This window comes from Bufo bufo, chromosome 4, assembly GCF_905171765.1.
Source record: "Bufo bufo chromosome 4, aBufBuf1.1, whole genome shotgun sequence".
Classification (NCBI taxonomy): Eukaryota; Metazoa; Chordata; class Amphibia; order Anura; family Bufonidae; genus Bufo; species Bufo bufo.
Window position 1 is genome coordinate 167,371,214 of NC_053392.1, and position 20,373 is coordinate 167,391,586.

General features: G+C 42.8%; 1 protein-coding gene across 1 annotated transcript in view; it reads left to right on the forward strand.

Moving 5' to 3' along the window:
- The window catches only part of PFN2 (profilin 2), a 47,233-nt gene extending 27,254 nt beyond the window's left edge, over positions 1-19,979 (forward strand). The window contains exons 2-3 of the mRNA XM_040428080.1: positions 10,209-10,401; positions 16,986-19,979. Coding sequence (XP_040284014.1) covers positions 10,209-10,401; positions 16,986-17,083 — 291 coding nt within the window. The 3' untranslated portion in view covers positions 17,084-19,979. The remainder of the gene's footprint in view (positions 1-10,208; positions 10,402-16,985) is intronic.
- The last annotated feature ends 394 nt before the right edge of the window (positions 19,980-20,373 follow it).

Here is a 20,373-nt window from a genome sequence, read left to right on the forward strand (position 1 = left end):
AATATATTTGTTTTGTTAGGTTGCCTAATAATTATGCACAGTAATAGTCACCTGCACACACAGATATCCCCTAAAATAGCTAAAACTAAAAACAAACTAAACTACTTCCAAAAATATTCAGCTTTGATATTAATGAGTTTTTTGGGTTCATTGAGAACATGGTTGTTGTTCAATAATAAAATTTAATCCTCAAAAATACAACTTGCCTAATAATTCTGCACTCCCTGTATGTGTGTGTGTGTATATATATATATATATATATATATATATATATGTATATATATGTATATATATATATATATATATATATATAATTTTTTTTTTTTTTTTCCGCAACTGTCTCTTATGTAGGGGCTCATTTTTGTTTGGTATGAGATGTAGTTTGGTACTATTTTAGGGTGCGTATGACTTTTTGATCGCTTGGTATTACACTTTTTTTGATGTAAGGTGACAAAAATGGCTTTTTTGACACAGTTTATATCTATTTTTATTTTTTTGCGGTGTTCACCTGAGGGGTTAGGTAATGTGATATTTTTATACAGCAGGTTCTTACTGACTCGGCGATTTCCCTAATATGTATACTTTTTTTTAAATTTATTTAAGTTTTACACAATAACAGCATTTTTGAAACAAAAAAAAAATCATGTTTTAGTGTCTCCATATTCTGAGCCATAGTTGTTTTTTTTTTTTTTTTTTTTTTGGGTGATTGTCTTAGGTAGAGTCTCTCATTTTTTGCGGGATGAGATGAAGGTTTGATTGGTATGATTTTGGGGTGCGTATGAGGCCACACAGATATCTTGTAGCAAGCTTTTCTAATTTGAACTTTTTTTTTTAAAGAGAAACTAAAATTTAAGGCTACTTTCACACTGGCGTTTTGGCTTTCCGTTTGTGATCCAGTCAGGGCTGTCACAACTTAAGTGGTCCAAAACGGATCAGTTTGCATTCTGAATGGAAAAGGATCCGCTCAGAATGCATCAGTTTGCCTCCGATCAGTCACCATTCCGCTCTGGAGGTGGACACCAAAATGCTGCCCGCTTGATGAAACTGAGCCAAACGGATCCGTCCTGACACACACACTTAAGTCAATGGGGACGGATCCATTTTTACTGGCACAATAGAAAACTGATCCGTCCTCTATTGACTTTCAATGGTGTTCAAGACAGATCTGTTTTGGCCATGTTAAAGATAATACAAACCGATCCGTTCTGAACGGATCCAGACGGTTGTATTATCTGAATGGATCCGTCTGTGCAGATGCATGACGGATCCGCACCAAACGTGAGTGTGAAAGTAGCCTTAGTCAATGGGGACGGAACCGTTTTCACTGACACAATAAAAAAACGGATCCGTCCCCCCATTGACTTTCAGTGGAGTTCGTGACGGATCTATCTTAGCTATGTTACAGATAATACAAACGTATCCGTTCGGAACGGATTCATGCGGTTGTATTATCTGAACGGATCCATCCATGACTGATCCGCATAAAACGTGAGTGTGAAAGTAGCCTTATTCAACATTTTTTTTTTCTTTTATATTTTTTTTTTTCTTTAACTGTCCAATTGCACTAAAATCATTTTTTCTAATATACTTTAACGGATTTTGCCTTTTTACTAAATAAATTGGCACCCAAAGTCCTGATTTCTACCATGCTTTAAATTCACTACTTTCCCACCTTGCTGACGGATTCTTGGAGCTGTAGCAATGGGGCCCACAGTGATGGGTGTACGGTCAGGAGCACACATTGCTGCACCTGCCTGTGCCCCCTCAGCTTAGCTAACCCTGGCAGAGCACATTGTATTTAGCTAAGCTGAGGGGGCACAGGCAGGTGCAGCAATGTGTGCTCCTGACCGTACACCCATCACTGTGGGCCCCATTGCTACAGCTCCAAGAATCCGTCAGCAAGGTGGGAAAGTAGTGAATTTAAAGCATGGTAGAAATCAGGTCTTTGGGTGCCAATTTATTTAGTAAAAAAGGCAAAAGCTGTTACAAAGTATATTAGAAAAATGATTCCGGGATCTCCCTGAAAGGACTGTTAGATTACAGCGGGTTTCCAGTGGTTTAATATTGATGGCCCATATTTAAGATGAGTCATAAATATTTGATCGGCAGCTGTTCTGCAGTAGCTCCGGTGCCATGTCTGTAGTAGATGGAGCTGTTGCTGCAGTGCTGCTCCCGTTCACGTCAGTGGGCGCAGCGGTGCAGCCCTGTTCGCTACAGAAATTGACGGAGCAGTGTAGTTCTGGCAATTTGTGACGAATTATACTTTAATTAAAGGGAACCTGTCACCGGGATTTTGTGTATATCACTGCGGACATGGGTTGCTAGATGGCCGCTAGCACATCCGCAATACCCAGTCCCCATAGCTCTGTGTGCTTTTATTGTGTAAAAAAAAAAACGATTTGATACATATGCAAATTAACCTGAGATGTGTCCTGTACGTGAGATGAGTCAGGGACAGGACTCATCTCAGGTTAATTTGCATATGTATAAATATATATTTTATTTTTTTACACCATAAAAGCACACAGAGCTATGGGGACTAGCGGCCATCTAGCAGCCCATATCCTCACCTCTATACCCAAAATCCAGATGACAGGTTCCCTTTTAAGGGTGTATTAGACACCCCGATCACGCAGACGATTGTCGGGAGGGAAGCGTTCCCTCCTATTACATGCAGCGATCCGCTTGTCTCCATGCTCTACAGTGGTTTGTCTGCGGCAGATTGTAATTAGACAGCAAAATCTGCCACCGGCAAATCCTGATCTTTCAGAATGCTGAAAAAGGTCTGGATTGCCCGATGAGCGAGCGTTTACAATCAGCGGCAGTATTATGCCTGATTCGCATGTCAGTGTTTGGTCAGTGATTACCATCAGTGATTTTGAGCCAAAACCAGGTGCGGCTCTAAACACAGAACAGGTGCAGCTCTTTCCCTTGTACCTCATGTCTGTGGAGGCTCCAATCCTGGTTTTGGCTCACAATCACTGATGGAAAACACTGACGTGTAAATGAGATTTAGGCCTCTTGCAAACAAACGTATTTTCTTTCTGTGTCCGTTCCGGTTTTTTTTGCAGACCATAAGCGGAACCATTCACTTCAATGGGTCAACACCAAAAAAACGGAAGGTACTTCGTGTGAATTGAGTTTCCGTATTTCCGTTCCGCAAAAGAATAGAATATGTCCTATTATTGTCTGCATTACAGACAAGGATAGTACCGTTCTATTAGGGGCCAGCTGTTCTGTTCCGCAGAATGCACATGGATTTTGCTGATCCGTTTTTTGTGGGCCGCAAAATGCATACAGTCGTGTGCAAGAGAAGATCGCTAATTAGTGTTACTACGAATGCTCGTTTGCGATCATCGGGTAGAAAATCTGCCCGTCTAATATACCGTTTATAGTATATATTGGGGTTCTGCACACTGTAGGTAGGTGCTCGCAAAGGACTTGGTAGTCAGTTGAATGTTTTGAAAAATTTGCGGCACCCTGATTATTATATGCAAATTCGATGTATTTTATTGTATAGTATTACGATGCAAGATCCAGTTTAAAGCAGTAACCCTTTTATGGAACAGTAGTCCATATATGCCCACAATGTTGCGCCGTACGTTTCGGTCCAGTGGGACCTTCATCAGCGGTCTTATCTGTGGCCTGGGCTGGTCTGTGTTCTGTGGCAGCCCAGGCCACAGATAAGACCGCTGATAAAGGTCCCACTGGACCGAAACGTACGGCGCAACATTGTGGGCATATATGGACTACTGTTCCATAAAAGGGTTACTGCTTTAAATTGGATCTTGCATCGTGACTGTGATAATATACCCTTTAGTCACGCCATTCCCTTAAATCTGTAAGCCAGCAATAACTAAAAGTATGTTTAAGTAATAATACCCATCTATTGGAAGCAATGTTATGTCTTACAAAAGATGCTGTCTTTGCTATCACACATTCTAACGGGAATGCCAAAAATGGATGCTACTATAGCTTCTGTGTTGTCACTGAACTTTTCCAGCGCTTTGAATGGAAATCTGTTTGGCTGGAGAGGATGTATCGCTGTACAATAAGGCAGATTTACTTTATAGGACTAACATTTTCTGTTCATATAGCAATCTGAGGAGGGCTTTTTTTGCGGGATTTGGGTGGGTTCACACTAGCGTTAGGGATTCTGTTATGGCTTTCCGTTATAACGGAAAATAAAGGAATGCCCGGACAGAATGCAAAATGGAAGCCTTAAAAAGGTATTCCATTTGCTTCCGGTCCTAATAGAAGTCTATGGGAAAGCATAACGGATCCGTCTGGGTCCCGTTATGCAAGGCTGAAAAACAAAATCCTATCGACAGGACTTTGTTTTCCGTCTTTCATAATGGGACCCAGACGGATCCGTTTTGATTCCCATAGACTTCTATTAGGACGGAAAGCAAACAGAATGCCTTTTAACCGTATCAGGACCAAGCCACTTTTCACCTTTCTGCCCAGGCCATTTTTAGCAAATCTGACGTGTCATTTTATGTGGTGATAACTTTAAAACGCTTTTACTTATCCAGGCCATTCTGAGATTGTTTTCTCGTCACATATTGTACTTAATGACACTGGTAAAGTTTGAGTCAAAAAATTTCATTTTTATTTATAAAAAAAAAAAATACCAAATTTACGAATTTTCATTTCTCTACTTTTATAATAGATAGTAATAACTCCAAAAATAGTTACTACTTTACATTACCCATATGTCTACTTCATGTTTGGATCATTTTGTGAATGCCATTTTTTTTTTTGGGGGGGACGTTAGAAGGCTTAGAAGTTTAGAAGCAAATCTTAAAGTTTTTCAGAAAATTTCCAAAACCCACTTTTTGAGGACTAGTTCAGGTCTGAAGTCACTTTGTGAGGCTTACATAATAGAAACCACCCAAAAATGACCCCATTTTAGAAACTACACGCCTCACTGTATTCAAAACTTATTTTGCAAACTTTGTTAACCCTTTACGTGTTCCACAAGAATTATTGGAATATGGAGATGAAATTTCATAATTTCACTTTTTTGGCTGATTTCCTATTTTAATTTTTTTCCACTAACAAAGCGAGGGTTAATAGCTGAAAAAAACTCTATTTATTGCCCTGATTCTGTAGTTTACAGAAACACCCCACATGTGGTTGTAAACTGCTGTAGGGGCACACGGCAGGGCGCAGAAAGAAAAGGAACGCCATATGGTTTTTGGAAGGCACATTTCACTGGGATAATTTTAAGCTGCCATGTCACATTTGAAGACCCCCCCCCCCCCCCCCCCCCCTTGAGGCACCCATAGAGTAGAAACTCCAAAAAAAAACACCCCATTTTGGAAACTACGGGATAAGGTGGCAGTTTTGTTGGTACAATTTTAGGGTAAATCACAGAAAAAAATGCACCAAACGGATATGTCACTGACTATACTGGCTAGTCATAAATGCAGATATTAAAAGCTGAGACTTTTGCCAATATATTCCTGTCAGGAAAATATCGGAGCCCATCATGCACCACGTCACGGTCACTCAGCATGGCAAGGGGTCCTACCACTACGTTAACTATGGTGTGAACACGGTCTGAAGGTAATGTAATCCAGCTCACAGCCAGGCTTCCACACAACCGCCTAGCAGGACAGCCAGTGCAATGTGAATAAAGCCAGACTGTAAGCCACACCCATATCAGACCATGTGATGGAGTCTACCAGGTGCAAAAGAGTGTTTAAATGCCAGGTAAAGGCACATACACTACATATAAAACAAAACAAAATCACAGAAATATCGTGGCAAATATGGGGGAACTGCTCAAACCCCAAACACTATAGCGTGTTTTTCATTGGGGGAGCAGTCCCACCGCATGTGGACCGCAGCAAACTACTATCCCCAGCAAAAAATTTGTACAATGGAGGATGTCGGCGCGGTCACTGACTATACTGGCTAGTCATAAATGCAGATATTAAAAGCTGAGACTTTTGCCAATATATTCCTGTCCAAGTCTCAGCTTTTAATATCTGCATTTATGACTAGCCAGTATAGTCAGTGACATATCCGTTTGGTGCATTTTTTTCTGTGATTTATATGATTATATTTTCATCCGCACAATGCTTCGGTTTGTGTAGGATGCCTTTGTGGTGCATGTGGACCGCGCCGACATCCTCCATTGTACGCATTTTTTGCTGGGGATAGTAGTTTGCTGCGGTCCACATGCGGTGGGACTGCTCCCCCAATGAAAAACACGCTATAGTGTTTGCGGTTTGAGTACTATTTTAGGGTACATATGATTTTTTTTGTTGCTCTATATTACACTTTTTGTGAGGCAAGATAACAAAAAATAGCTATTTTGGCACGGTTTTTATTTTTTGTTATCTACAACGTTTATCTGACAGGTTAGATCATGTGGTATTTCTATAGAGCAGGTTGTTACAGCCACGACGATCCCTAATATGTATACTTTTTTTTTATTTTTTTTATTTGTTTTACACAATAACAGCATTTTTTAATTTAAAAAAAATCATGTTTCAGTGTCTCCATAATCTGAGAGCCGTAGTTTTTTTAAATTTTTGGACGATTGTCTTAGGCCTCTTTCACACTTGCGTTGTCCGGATCCGTCGTGCACTCCATTTGCCGGAGGTGCCCGCCGGATCCGTAACAACGCAAGTGAACTGAAAGCATTTGAAGACTGATCCGTCTTCAAAATGCGTTCAGTGTTACTATGGCACCCAGGACGCTATTAAAGTCCTGGCTGCCAAAGTATTAGTGGGGAGCGGGGGAGCAGTATACTTACAGTCCGTGCGGCTCCCGGGGCACTCCAGAATGACGTCCGAGCGCCCCATGCGCATGGATGATGTGATCCATGCGATCACGTCATCCATGCGCGTGGGGCGCCCTGACGTCACTCTGAAGAGCTCCGGGAGCCGCACGGACAGTAAGTATACTGCTCCCCCGCTCCCCACTACACTTTACCATGGCAAACAGGACTTTAGCGTCCTGGCAGCCATGGTAACCATGCAGAAAAAGCTAAACGTCTGATCCGGTAATGCGCCGAAACGACGTTTAGCTTAAGGCCGGATCCGGATTAATGCCTTTCAATGGGCATTAATTCCGGATCCGGCCTTGCGGCAAGTGTTCAGGATTTTTGACCGGAGCAAAAAGCGCAGCATGCTGCGGTATTTTCTCCGGCCAAAAAACGTTCCGTTCCGGAACTAAAGACATCCTGATGCATCCTGAACGGATTTCTCTCCATTCAGAATGCATGGGGATAATCCTGATCAGGATTCTTCCGGCATAGAGCCCCGACGACGGAACTCTATGCCGGAACACAACAACGCAAGTGTGAAAGAGCCCTTAGGTAGATATCATTTTTTGCGGGATAAGATGACGGTTTGATTGGCACTATTTTAGGGTGCGTATGACTTTTTGATCGCTTGCTATTACACTTTTTGTGATGTAAGGTGAGAAAAAATGGCTTTTTTTTTTTTATGGTGTTCACCTGAGGGGTTAGGTCATGTAATATTTTTATGGAGGAGGTCATTACGGACGTGGCAATACCTAATATGTATACTTTCAAAACAAAAATTATGTAAGTTTTACACAATTATATCATTTTTGAAACAAAAAATAACGTTTGTCTCCAGAGCCATCGTTTTTTTTCAGTTTTTGGGCGATTGTCTTAGGTAGGGTATCATTTTTGCGGGATGAGATGACGGTTAGATTGCTACTATTTTGGGGGGCATATGCCTTTTTAACAGGGCCAGGCAGCGTTGGTCTCCTACCTCCGGCCCTGTCTGCAGTGTAGATCTCGCACCATCCCGTTCAGTATTTGGCGCAGGTGCAGTGAGTAAAGGTCGCTTGCCGGCTTCCTCACTGCGCCTGTGTCTAATACTGAACGGCGTGAGATTTCCCCAGCGCACAGGGCGGCAGTTGGAGGTGAAGGCTGCCTGGCTCTGTCAATCTAGTGTAGCAGGGCATGGCCAGAGGTGGGAGAACGGAGCCTCTAGGAGCAGGGGCAACACCCCAACCCCCCCCCCCCCCCCCCCCGCACCTAGAGGCTAATTAGCATCTTATAAAAGTTATATTTCTGCAGTAACGGGGGCATAGATAAAAGTAGGACTAGACTAGTTGGGTTCAGCTGACATTGCACATCGCTAATATTATCTAGTTTAATAGGGTTAATTCTGGTGACAAACGCTTTAAATGGAAGGAGTTTGGAACAACCAGGACTCTCCCTAGAGCTGGCTGCCCCACCAAACAAAATAATTGGGGGAGAAGGGCCTTGGTAAGAGTGGTGACCAAGAACGCAATAGTCACTCTGGCTGAGCTGCAAAGATCCTGTGTGCAGATGGGAGAAACTTCCATAATGGCCGCTAAATAAAATCTAAAAGTTAAAGGGTCTGAAGGCTTTGTATGTCTCCTTATCACAGGACAGGGTACTAGTTTCTTGTACTGTGAGTGCTGTCATCTTGAAGTCTGAAGGTCTTTTTTTATGAGGATATGAAGACTGTACCTGGAAGTTCTACCCCTTTGGTTCCCCATGATCTGCTAGTAGCACTTTCTCCTCAGTTCGGCAGCAGCATACAGGGATCAGTCCATGGGAAACAAGATCCCCTCTAAATAGGTGCTTGTGCCTCAGCAAGGCTTTAGCTGAAATTTGCTTACGTGACACTAGAGTTTAGGGAGTACCTTCCCAGCCTAGTTGAACATGCTATATACAGCAGTCCATGCAGTCGTCCTCCCTCCGTGTGCTGATTCATTGAGTAGCAGTAGGAAGTACCTGCTGACTGCTGCTCCATCAATCGGTGCTCAGGACAGGAATAAGCGTTGCTTCTGTTTCCCCCCCTCAGGGAGATGCCAATTTCAACAGCAAGTCTAGAGGGTGAAGAGGAGACGGGTTTGAAAAAGTAATGTTTTTTTAAATATATAAACCCCTTTGCTAGGAACCACCCTAATGGCCAATATGACTCTTTGTTGACTTTTTGCTGTTTTTATGCTTTGCTTGCCACATATTAAGTGACAAATATCGGCAGTTTTTAGTAGGAAGGGCCTCTTGCAGACTTAGACTTATTCTGAGCTGCACCAATTTCTATTGCTATTTAGGCTACTTTCACACTGGCGTTTTGGCTTTCAATTTGTGAGATCCGTTCAGGGATCTCACAAGCGGTCCAAAACGGATCAGTTTTGCCCTAATGCATTCTGAATAGAAAAGGATCCGCTCAGAATGCATCAGTTTGCCTCCGATCAGTCTCCATTCCACTCTGGAGGCGGACACCAAAACGCTGCTTGCAGCATTTGACTGTCCGCCTGACGAAACTGAGCCAAACGGATCCGTCCTGGCACACAATGGAAGTCAATGGGGACGGATCCGTTTTCTCTGACACAATCTGGCACAATAGAAAACTGATCCGTCCCGCATTGACTTTGAATGGAGTTCATGACGGATCTGTCTTGGCTATGTTACAGATAATACAAACGGATCCGTTCATGACGGATTCATGCGGTTGTATTATTGTAACGGATCAGTTTTTGCAGATCCATGACTGATCCGCCCAAAACGCGTGTGTGAAAGTAGCCTTATACCTCAAGTCTACACTGGCTATATGAAATGCCAGTCTAATTTAAATAAAAAATATTATTTATATAGCGCCACCATATTCCGCAGCGCTTTGCAAATTCATAGGGTTTATGTACAAAACAAAAGTAACTGGCTAATATGCAACTGAAACACTAGGAGTCAGGGCCCTGCTCGCAAGAGCTTACAATCTATGAGTTGACTCTGGTACCTGCAGTAGATGTGTTGGGCGTAACTAGAGCTAAACTCTTGCTGAGATGCAGACCATGAAGCATCACCGTATGGCCTGCCTACAAAGTGCATTCTATTCTGCGGAGCTGCCATAAAGGCCTCCCATGATGTTTGTTTTGGTCCCAACACCCCTGACAATAGCAGATTTTTGCCTTGACCCTTCTGCAGTGGAATTGTACTATTGCACAGATGCCAACCATGAAGTTTATGGATGAGCGGTGTATTCCAGAGCGTCCGAAGCTCATTCTGGCTCAGGTTGTGGCGTGCTTGATGTCATCCACAGTTGTATCCTTAGGTCCCTGTAACACTTTGTTATAGAAGTTAGTGGAATGTCCTGCTTCTTTTTGTTCTTCGTTTGGTCTGTTTCTGTAAATTAAACACAAATTAATCATATTCTCTGCTGTCTTTTTCCACCTTCAATCCCCAGCCTGCAGAAATAGATGTCCTGATAGGAAAGGACAGAGAAGGATTCTTCACTAATGGCCTAACTGTTGGAGGAAAGAAATGCTCGGTGATCAGAGACAGCCTGTATATTGAAAATGATTACACAATGGACATCAGGACAAAAAGTCAAGGTGGAGAACCAACATACAACATTGCTGTAGGAAGAGCTGTCAGAGGTGAGAACGTTTCTTAATCCAGTTGTTCTAGATCTAGGGGAGGAATTCTTGTACCACGTGTTCTGTAAAATCCTTGTTTTTCCTATGTCCCTGAAAATGATGGGGAGAGCTCGAGTCCCAGAAAGGAACAGACCTGTAAGTCACTGGCTGAGCAGGCTCGTTGCTTCACATAGGTCACAATTTTAGGCCATTTTTAACCCCCTAACTGTTTTGTCCCAGTCCAGCTCCAGTGGTGGGAAAAGTAGCTAACTGGAGGGGGAGCGCTGCTTTAGATGCTGCTATCTCCTGAATGGTAGCAGCTAGAAACATACAACTCGCGTTTGAAAGCTGACATTCCAAGATTTCAGACAATACCAGAATGACAGCAATATGTCAGTACAGGGGAAGATATTACTGATAGAAATCGGGCTGCTGTGAATGCACAGTAAAGTAAAAAACTGTTTTACCCAGGATTATTCCCGACTCTATTTCTAACAGTGCCATGTTTCTAGCTGCTACCATTCAGGAGATAGCAGCATCTAAAGACGCCCTCCCCCCTCCAGTTAGCTACTTTTCTCACTGCCTGAGCTGGACTCGGGCAAAACAGTTAGGCCTCCTGCACACGACCGTTTTTTTGTTTTTTTTCGTTTACTGGCCGTTTTTTGCGTTCCGTATACGAAACCATTCATTTCAATGGTTCTGCAAAAAAAAAACGGAATGTGCTCCGTATGCATTCCGTTTCCGTATTTCTGTTTTTCCGTTCCATTGAAAGATAGAACATGTCCTATTATTGCCCTCAAATCACGTTCCGTGGCTCCATTCAAGTCAACGGGTCCGCAAAAAAAACGGAACACATACGGAAATGCATCTGTATGTCTTCCGTATCCGTTCCGTTTTTGCGGAACCATCTATTGAAAATTTTATGCCCAGCCCAATTTTTTCTGTGATTACTGTATACGCCATATGGAAAAACAGAACAGAAACGGAAACAAAAAAACAGAACAACGGATCGGTGAAAAACGGACCGCAAAACACTGAAAAAGTCATACGGTCGTGTGCAGGAGGCCTTAGGTGGTTAAGGGGTGGTCCACTTGCTGACATGTTCCTAGCCCTTTTGCTGCCAGGGGTTTTAGAACAACTTCACACTTATGACAGGTAGAAATACCTTATTAAAATACTCTACACTACTTCTCTCATGTGAGTACAGCCCTCTGCTATATCGGGCGCTCCCTTAGAAATGAATGGAGCGGCGGCATTACCGATAAGCCGCTCCATCCATTCGAGGGGGGCCTCCACAGGGTACAGGGCCCCCATTCTTGTGATTGTGGGGGTCCCAGCAATAGGACCCCCACCAATCTCATAGTTATCCCCTATCCTATGAATGGGGGATAACTTGTAACTGGAATACCTTTTTAATGCAATTTTTGCATCAAAACGTTTGTGGCTAATATTCTAACCCAAGCAGAACTGTAAACCAAAAAAAAACGTACTCCCCTTTAAAATATCTTTCCACTTTGTTCTTCACTGGGCTTGTGGTCATGTGTGCATGAACGGCGCTTGGCTTCTGTAGGCCCAGTTGGGATCGGGACTGCAGGACATTGTAAGGGAGAGCTATTTTATTTTATTTTTTCTCACAGCGCCCTGGATTCAGGATTGATTGGATGTGCTACTGCTTATATTCTCCCCTTTAGTAGAAATATAACAGCCCTAGATGCAGAGGCGGACTGGGAACTAAAAGTGGCCCCAGAAAAAAAAAAAAGTGATTCCATGTTTTAGGTGGGTCCAAATTGACAGGAGGAAACACATGTAGGCGGGGCAAACACATGTAGGCGGGGCAAACACATGTAGGCGGGGCCTGCAATAGCACAGTGCAGCACAAAATACTGCCCCAGCAGAACCAAATATCACCGTGCAGCACAGAATACTGACGCCCTCGCCACAGCATTGATCTGTATCACCGTACTTGATGCGCCCGGCATTAATTAATGCTGAGAGCATCAGATCATTATATTCCCGGCCAGCAGCCATGAGGAGTGCTCTGGCAGCCCCCCGGGTATCTGCCCACTGTAAAATTTCCTGTAGTCTCTATGGCCAGTCTGCCGCAGCCTAAGTGTGACAGTCAGAACACATATTCTCTTGCATTGGTAAGTCGAATATGGTAAATAAAGTATATCACAGCCTTGGGGTCACTGGAAGGCTGTAGAAGTAGCGATCGCTGTGATGGACTCAGTTCGTCCTACAGTTATGTGAAGTGTCCTGTCACCTGCTCCTTTTTAAGTAGCTTGGCCCCCTATACTGGAATAGTATAGTTCCCAGGAGGCCTGCATACTTGTACAATAACGTTTTATTACAGTGCTGAGATGAGCATTTCACAGCAGTTGTAGCCGGAGTGTCTTTATAAATCAGCCATGGCATTCATCACTGGAAACGCCCAGCCGGGGCATCGAGGCAGAGCGTGGTTTAGTTCTTTTAGCTGATATGGCTTTCGTCTAGCTCTGTGTTGGGATAATACTAAGTTGATTACAGAGAAATCGGCCTCCTCTCTAAGATGTCCAGCTGTCGCTGACAGTTGCGTCTTGTACACATGGTCTCAGCTGCTCTTTCAGAAAGAACTTGTTAAAAAGAATTGAAGTGAAATTAATGTTTAAAATATGTATGCCGAAATTAACCCCAAAAAGTGTGTATATATATATAATATATATATTTTTTTGTTAAATAAAGTGTCTTTACAACGTAAGATTTAAAAATAAGTAATGACGAGGAAGAAAACAAATCTCATGTTCTGAAGGCTGAATTTTTCTGGTTCCTCTGGCTAATGCTTCCAGTTCGATCAGAATGTATTCCAAACCAACAGATATATAATCAATGCCCCAAAATATCTGTGGAGCCCCAGCTCTGACAGTAATGCTTAATTTCTCCCATCACTAAATACTCACTTGCCAGCATCATCCCTTGCCAATAACTGATAATGGGGGCTTTATGTTGCAGCCAGGCACCACCCCATCGCTGTCAACATATCCAGTGGGGGAGCATTACCTCTACACTGACGATATTCAGACATTCGAAAAGGTTTCAGATTAGATAACCCCTTTAACTTTATAGCTTTTATGTTTGTTCAACCCCTTAAGATTCTGCTGGTTTATGATTAGATAGCATAAGATTTATCTAATTAACAACCATCCACTTGTGATTTTAGACATTTTATGATGAATTCTCAGAATAAGGACTCATGCACATGACCGCTTCTGGTCATGCAAAATCTTTTTTTTTTTTTGTGGTCCACATTTTGCAGACATAGTCTTTCTGTTTGTGGAACATCCATGTTCTTTCCATGTCTGTTCTTTACGTGTCCTATACTTGGCGTGTGGACCGTGGACCCATTTAGGTCAATAGGGGGCATTTACACCACTATTCTGGCATAGAGTCAAAGTCATAACTTGTGGCGCATGTCAGATTTATGCCATAATTTGCATCGTTTTAAGCTTTTCACCACTTTTCTGATGTGGTGAGAGAAGGGACGAGGCTTAGCTATGCCTGACTGATTTACTGTAACTTACGCCAGAAACTCTGCACTCCAAAGAATGATATGCAAATCACACATGCCGAGGACCCCATCCCGAGTGCCGAACTTCCACATTGGAGAGCTACCATCCTCAGCTTCCTTTACCATCTTTAATCCTCCCTTCCTTCCAGGGCGGCATCCAGGTATCTGAAGAAAGCTTATTGCAGAAAACGTTAAGAGGTTATCTGAGACTAACAAATGCCCCTCACACTGAATCTAGTAACCTGGTTTTCCCGCACCGCCCCAGCTGCTTCTCCCTGTGCACGGATGAAAACATCAAGGGGGGAGCAGCTAATGGCAGGCGGTGACGGGGGTGAGCCTCCCTAGTGTCACCCGTGATGATAGGGAGGCTCATCCCCGTCACCACCTGCCATTGACTGCTCTGACACGGATGTTTTCATCCGCGCAGGAGAAGTAGCGGTGTGGGGAGCCAGGTAAGTAGATTCAGTGTGAGGGGCCCGGCGTATGGGGGAGCATTTGTTGGTCTCAGATAACCCCTTTTAATTCTACTGGAATATTGCCAAAATAAATCATGTGTGATTTGCATACCATCCCTAGGAGTGCAGTGTCTGTACTTTACAGGTTATACTGGTCTGGGACCCATCTCTAGCACCCTCCAGACTAGAAGAGTGTGCCATTAAACCACTTACGTACTTGCGCTAGAAACTGGAATAAGTTTTATAGCTCAAGACTGCTCCAGCCCCTGGCTGTCATAGACTTGAGTATCTGGTGCTCAAAGGGGCAGAGATGTGATGAATTTATTAGGAGGCATCTACCTTGTAATAAATTAGGTGCATCTCACTCCAGCACAGGATGATCATGACTAGTGTATGGGAACGCCACTCTTAATAAATAAGCTGGATGATGAATGCCACACAACTACAGGCACATTTAAGGGAGGTGAGATGCACCCAAGTGTCACATCAGACCATTCGAAACCGTTTACATCAGCATGGTTTGTGTGCTAGACGACCTGCAAGGATGCCTCCCCACAGGCACCATCGTCTTGCATGGACCAGGGAGCTTCTATGCTGGATGAGGGAACAGTGGGCTCAGAAAGTCAATTCACGCTGAGCAGAAAGTTTGTCACCAGACGAGCCTTTGGTGGTGGTGGTACAGTGTGGGCAGGTGTGTCTACTCAATACAGAACTGCCCTACACTTTGTGAATGGTACGTTGACAAGCCCATACTACTTGGATAACCTCATTAATCCAGTCATTGCCTCTGCATGAACAACACAGGCCTAATTTCATCTTCATGGACGACAACGTGCCAGCTCATCGAGGTCTCATCATTGGGGAAGGGCTCCTGGAGACTGGGGTACTTCAATTGGAGTGGCCTGCACTTTCTCCAGACCTGAATCCTATTGAAAACCTATGGAATCAGCTGAATTGCCGTGTAGAGTCTCGTAACTCTGTACCCCAGAACCTCAATGAACTGAGGGCCGCCCTTCAAGAGTAGGATGCCATGCCTCAGCAGACAATAAGTCGACTTGTGACTTGTGATACGTCATTATCAAGCTGTAATTAATGCTCAAGGCCACATGACAAGTTATTGAGACACTGACTTTTTTGTGGGGGTATAACCACCACTATTGTTGGCTTTTGTTTCAATAAATTGTTTGAGATGAGGAAATCACCATTGCTGCTTCTACTTAAATGTCCTACTTTCATGATCTTATATCACTGGAACGTGAACTTTTTACATTTTCCATAAATTTCACCCGAAAGCCAAATATCCCTAAGGCCCCTTTCACACGGGCGAGTTTTCCGCACGGGTTGAATGCATTGCACCCACACTGAATCTGGACCCATTCATTTCTATGGGGCTGTGCACATGAGCGGTGATTTTCATGCATCACTTGTGAAAATCGCAGCATGCTCTATTTTGTGCGTTTTTCACGCAACGCAGGCCCCATAGAAGTTAATGGGGCTGCGTGAAAATCGCAAGCAAGTGCGGATGCTGTGTGATTTTTCACGCACAGTTGCTAGGAGACTATCGGGATGGGGACCCGATCATTATTATTTTCCCTTATAACAAATAATAATAATAATTAAACTCTCCTTAATCCACTTGTTCGCGCAGCCGGCATCTCTTCTGTCTTTATCTGTGAGGAATAGGACCACATTCAGTTTTTTTATCACGCGCGTGCAAAACACATTGCACCCGTGCGATAAAAACTGAACAACGGAACACAATCGCAGTCAAAACTGACTGCAATTGCGTACCTACTCGCGCGGGTTTGCCGCAACGCATCTGGACCTTATCCGGACACGCTCGTGTGAAAGAGGCCTAACTGTTTGAGAGTAGTGTATATTCATGTGATGTGAATCTACTAAAGCGGCCCGAACGTTTGTTTGACCAACAGCTATTCCTAACAAACTCCCCATACACATGTATCTTCGGTTTGGCCGAGCGTGAATGTGTTTTCAGTGGGGTAAGTCCACCGCCAGACACCTCCAATGGTGACATATCTCCTTTAAAGGGTGTCTCACCACTATATTCTGTTTTAAGATGGTCCCGATGCTTTGGAGGGCAAACAAAAAATAAATAAAAATACCCCCACTACATCTCACACTATTACTTACATTAGTAATAAGGAAGTACATATTCGTATCTGGGCTCGTATTTGTGCATTGCTTCATTGCAACCCTTATAACCCTATAGAAGGAGGCAAACCGCACCATGTATCAAACAATGTAAATCTTTATTGAGTACACAAAAATAAAAAAGAACAAATATTGGGACTGCTCAGCCAGCCAGAATCCTCCTTCATACTGATGAAGGGCAAGTTCACCCAGAACAGCCGACTGCGGATGAAAATATGGCTTGGCTGTTTTGCCTTGTCTAGTTCCAAGGCTTGCTGAAAAGTCAGACATTGACTTATAGGGTGCCAGATCCAATAGGTGACACTAGCAAGATGCTTCTAAAAGCGTCCTTTTTGCATATATGTAAAAATATAATTGCTGTATGTTTGTTTTTTGGAATTTTTTCTGCATTTTTACTAACTTCCTCTTGTGTTTTTTTTTTTTCTTTCTTTCAGTCTTGGTATTCGCAATGGGGAAGGAAGGAGTCCATGGAGGCGGCTTGAATAAAAAGGCGTTTGCAATGGCAAAATACTTGAGAGATATGGGATTCTAACTGCTAGGCCAACTTATATTCTAGGGGGATAATAAATAAAAAAATTGCTACTAAACTTTCCTGTCTGAACAAAGCATCTGGAAATTTTATTAGCAATAAATGGGGTGATGGGGGATGAACCTGTGTCTCCTTTTTAAGTGGGGAAAGTTCTTTTTTTTTTTTTCTCTTTTTTTTTTTCTTTTCAAGCAATTATAGTTTCATGGCAAATTTATGTCCTGAATGGGACAACCCAACCGGATGCTCCGTTAACTGCTTTCACCCTTCCTCAAAGGCTTTACCACTGAGCAGCATCTCCTGCCAGCAATCGCTGCGTCTCCCCATCATTCAGGCTGTGTGTGATGGTGACCCATTCGTCTTACGTTTTGCCCATTGTCCTTTCGTCCATGTCGACAGTACTCATGACCCCCCCCACCCATGATTGAATTGTAGTCCCAAAATGTGAACTATGTGGCTTTAAGTGTGTTTACGGACTAGTCACCCATAGTGTCTGATACATTGTATTTGAGATTTGTGTAGTCAACTGTGGCTACAAGTCCCAGTTCAAGAAACTTGAGTACCGAATGTAAACTTTGCCACAAATTGTACCTCAGCTAAGCAAGTTTCAGTCCTTTCTCCTATAAAACACGAAGTACTTGACCAAGGTGGTTGGCATTGTATACAAAACTCAGTTTTGCCAGGAGATTTTTTTTACCATTTTGTGCTGCTCTGCTAGAAGCATGATGTATTAAGCACATGCATGTGTTGTCTTGCAAGAAGTCTAGGCTTAGTATAAGTAGAGGCCTAGCGTCTTAAGTCTGCAGGACCGCAACAAGGCGTGGGCCATGAGCATAATGTATACTGGGGTGAATGGTGGCACACAGAAAAACACTAGAAAAGGAAATATGTCTATAAAACCACTGGATTGGTTGCCTTTTGAGTGGTTTGAGCATATACACAGCTCAGCTTAGTCTTCCTTTGCTCAAACACGGGTAGAAATATCTACACGGAACACTAAATTCTGGGTCCACGTTCTCACTACTATTTTATGGTGTATTTCTGATTGATCCCTATTAAGAGTCCAGATCATGGTGCCGCTGTCTGGCAGTGATCTTTCTGCCCGGAGGGATGTGTTTTTGGTGCAATAACTTAATTACACCTTTTTATTTCATACTACTATATGCCAAATCATTTATTTTTTATTTTTAAAGAAATGTTTTAAAGCCATTATCCTGGTTGAGATGGGGGGGGGGGGTGTCCTTTAACCTTCAGATTCCTCTTTACAATCTTACACCCGGCACTGCAGCACAGCAAATGGACATGGGAGGAGCATGAGAATTGCTACAGAAGCGCCAGTGTAGGAGGGTCTTGCATATAGTCCCGTAAACTTACACTTATACATTTTTCTCTTTTGTGGATCTGTATCGTCAGCCTTTAGCATGGTGAGCAATTGCCCATATCGCAATGTTAAAGGGAATAGCTTAAAATAAAAAAAATTCTTGATGCCACATGGGTACCCTGTCACTTTCTACTTCCTGGTAATGGGACTGGTCACTGTTGTATGGGAGCAGTGGGACATTGTGAGATTTTACTTTTTAAGCCATGTTGCCCTATTTTATATTTTTTATATTTATTTATTTTTGTCCTGGCCAAGGCAACCCCTTGAACTAATCTGGTCTTGCCCTCCTACAAATATCCATCCTCTTGTTTAGTTGTGACGTTGGCTCTGACAGTGTTGGCTGGTCAAAGATCCTGCTGTCGACTCTAGGCTCTACAAGAACGTCTTACACTCTTGAAATAAAATAGGTCAAACAGGTTTCTCGGTCTTAACACTACAAATAGGAAATCCTTCCTTTTTGAAGGTGCCCGTTGACACTGGCTCTTGCCCAGCTAGCTGATTTTTTATTTTTTTTTGGTAGGGAGTATTGTGATTGAAGCCCTTACAATAACGTGGTAAGGTTTTTTTCTGGTAGGGAATATTGTGATTATACCCCTTCTAATGTATAATGTTGTGGTATATTTTTGTTCATAGGACCAATTGCAGCTACATAATTCCCAGGCACTTAAAGGCATGATGTATCTTTAAAGCAAACCAGTCCCAAATTATAAGGCCCTGCATTGTGGTCTGAATCAGTATTCTAGTTGACAAGGGAATGGTTATCTTCAGGTTTGAGGCTTGCATTACCAAGCGCCTCAATGATGCAGTGATTTCGGACTGAACTCGCTCAGAACACTGGTCCAGGCCACCTTATGGCAGCCCGATCTGCCAGCTGCAGTGACGTCCTCCAGCTTATTGTCTTTGGCTCCCCTAAGAACAATGACCTTGCTGCTCGATTCTCTCCATAGGTTTTAAGGGGTTGGTAGTTTGCAATAGCGCTGCTGATTAAACCGTAACAGCGAATTAACAATTGGGGAAAGTTTGCTGCAGAATCAGTTCAGCACATTTTCCTTGTATTATTTGATGTGTATAACCTGGTTGTCAGTTAAATTCACTGCTCAGCGTCTTATTTTAATATAAATGACAAATAAGAATTCTTTGTACTAAAGAATAGTAGATGGCATTCTTTAGAATGAACCTGGCTGTATTTGTGATAGCTTCATATGTATTCTGTGCCATATGACAAAACAAAGCCGCGAGATGGGTTTTAACTGACACAAGGTCCTCCTTCCTCTGGAATGGCACTTCTGTAAAGACATTTTAGTATTTTGCTTCCGTTTGTCTTGTGTATCATGTAAAAGGAAAAGAAAAAAAAAACCTGTATACATTCTTGTTAATTTGTCCATATCTTTCCCTGCACTTTTGTTACATCTGGGATACAGTCTAACTCATCTGATTTAATATGCATTTAAGGAAATGCCATAAACTATTAAAACACCTTGTTTACAGACAGATGAAATTAAATTTATTCCAACCAAAATAGTGTGGTCTTTGTGTGTGTGTTTTGGTAATTAATTTATTGGGGGTGTTTAATGTGTACTTATCCCATTGACAGTGCTCCTAGCAACATAGGGCCCATTTACACACTGCAGTCATGGGGATGAATGTTTGTTACTATGATCCTTCATCCCCCACACAGTTGAATTGTCTGTAGGCAGCATACCCCTGTTTTATATAGGATGATTTATCACCGTGGAGCAAGGATCTTGTGTTGCCTAAGGGCTCATGCACACGACAGTATTTTGCGTTCAGTATACTGGCCGTTTTTTGAGTTCAGTATGCGGTACATATACTGAACCATTCATTTCAATGGTTCAGCAAAAAATACTGAAGTGTCTCCGTGTGCATTCCGTTTCAGTATTTCCGTACAGTGAAA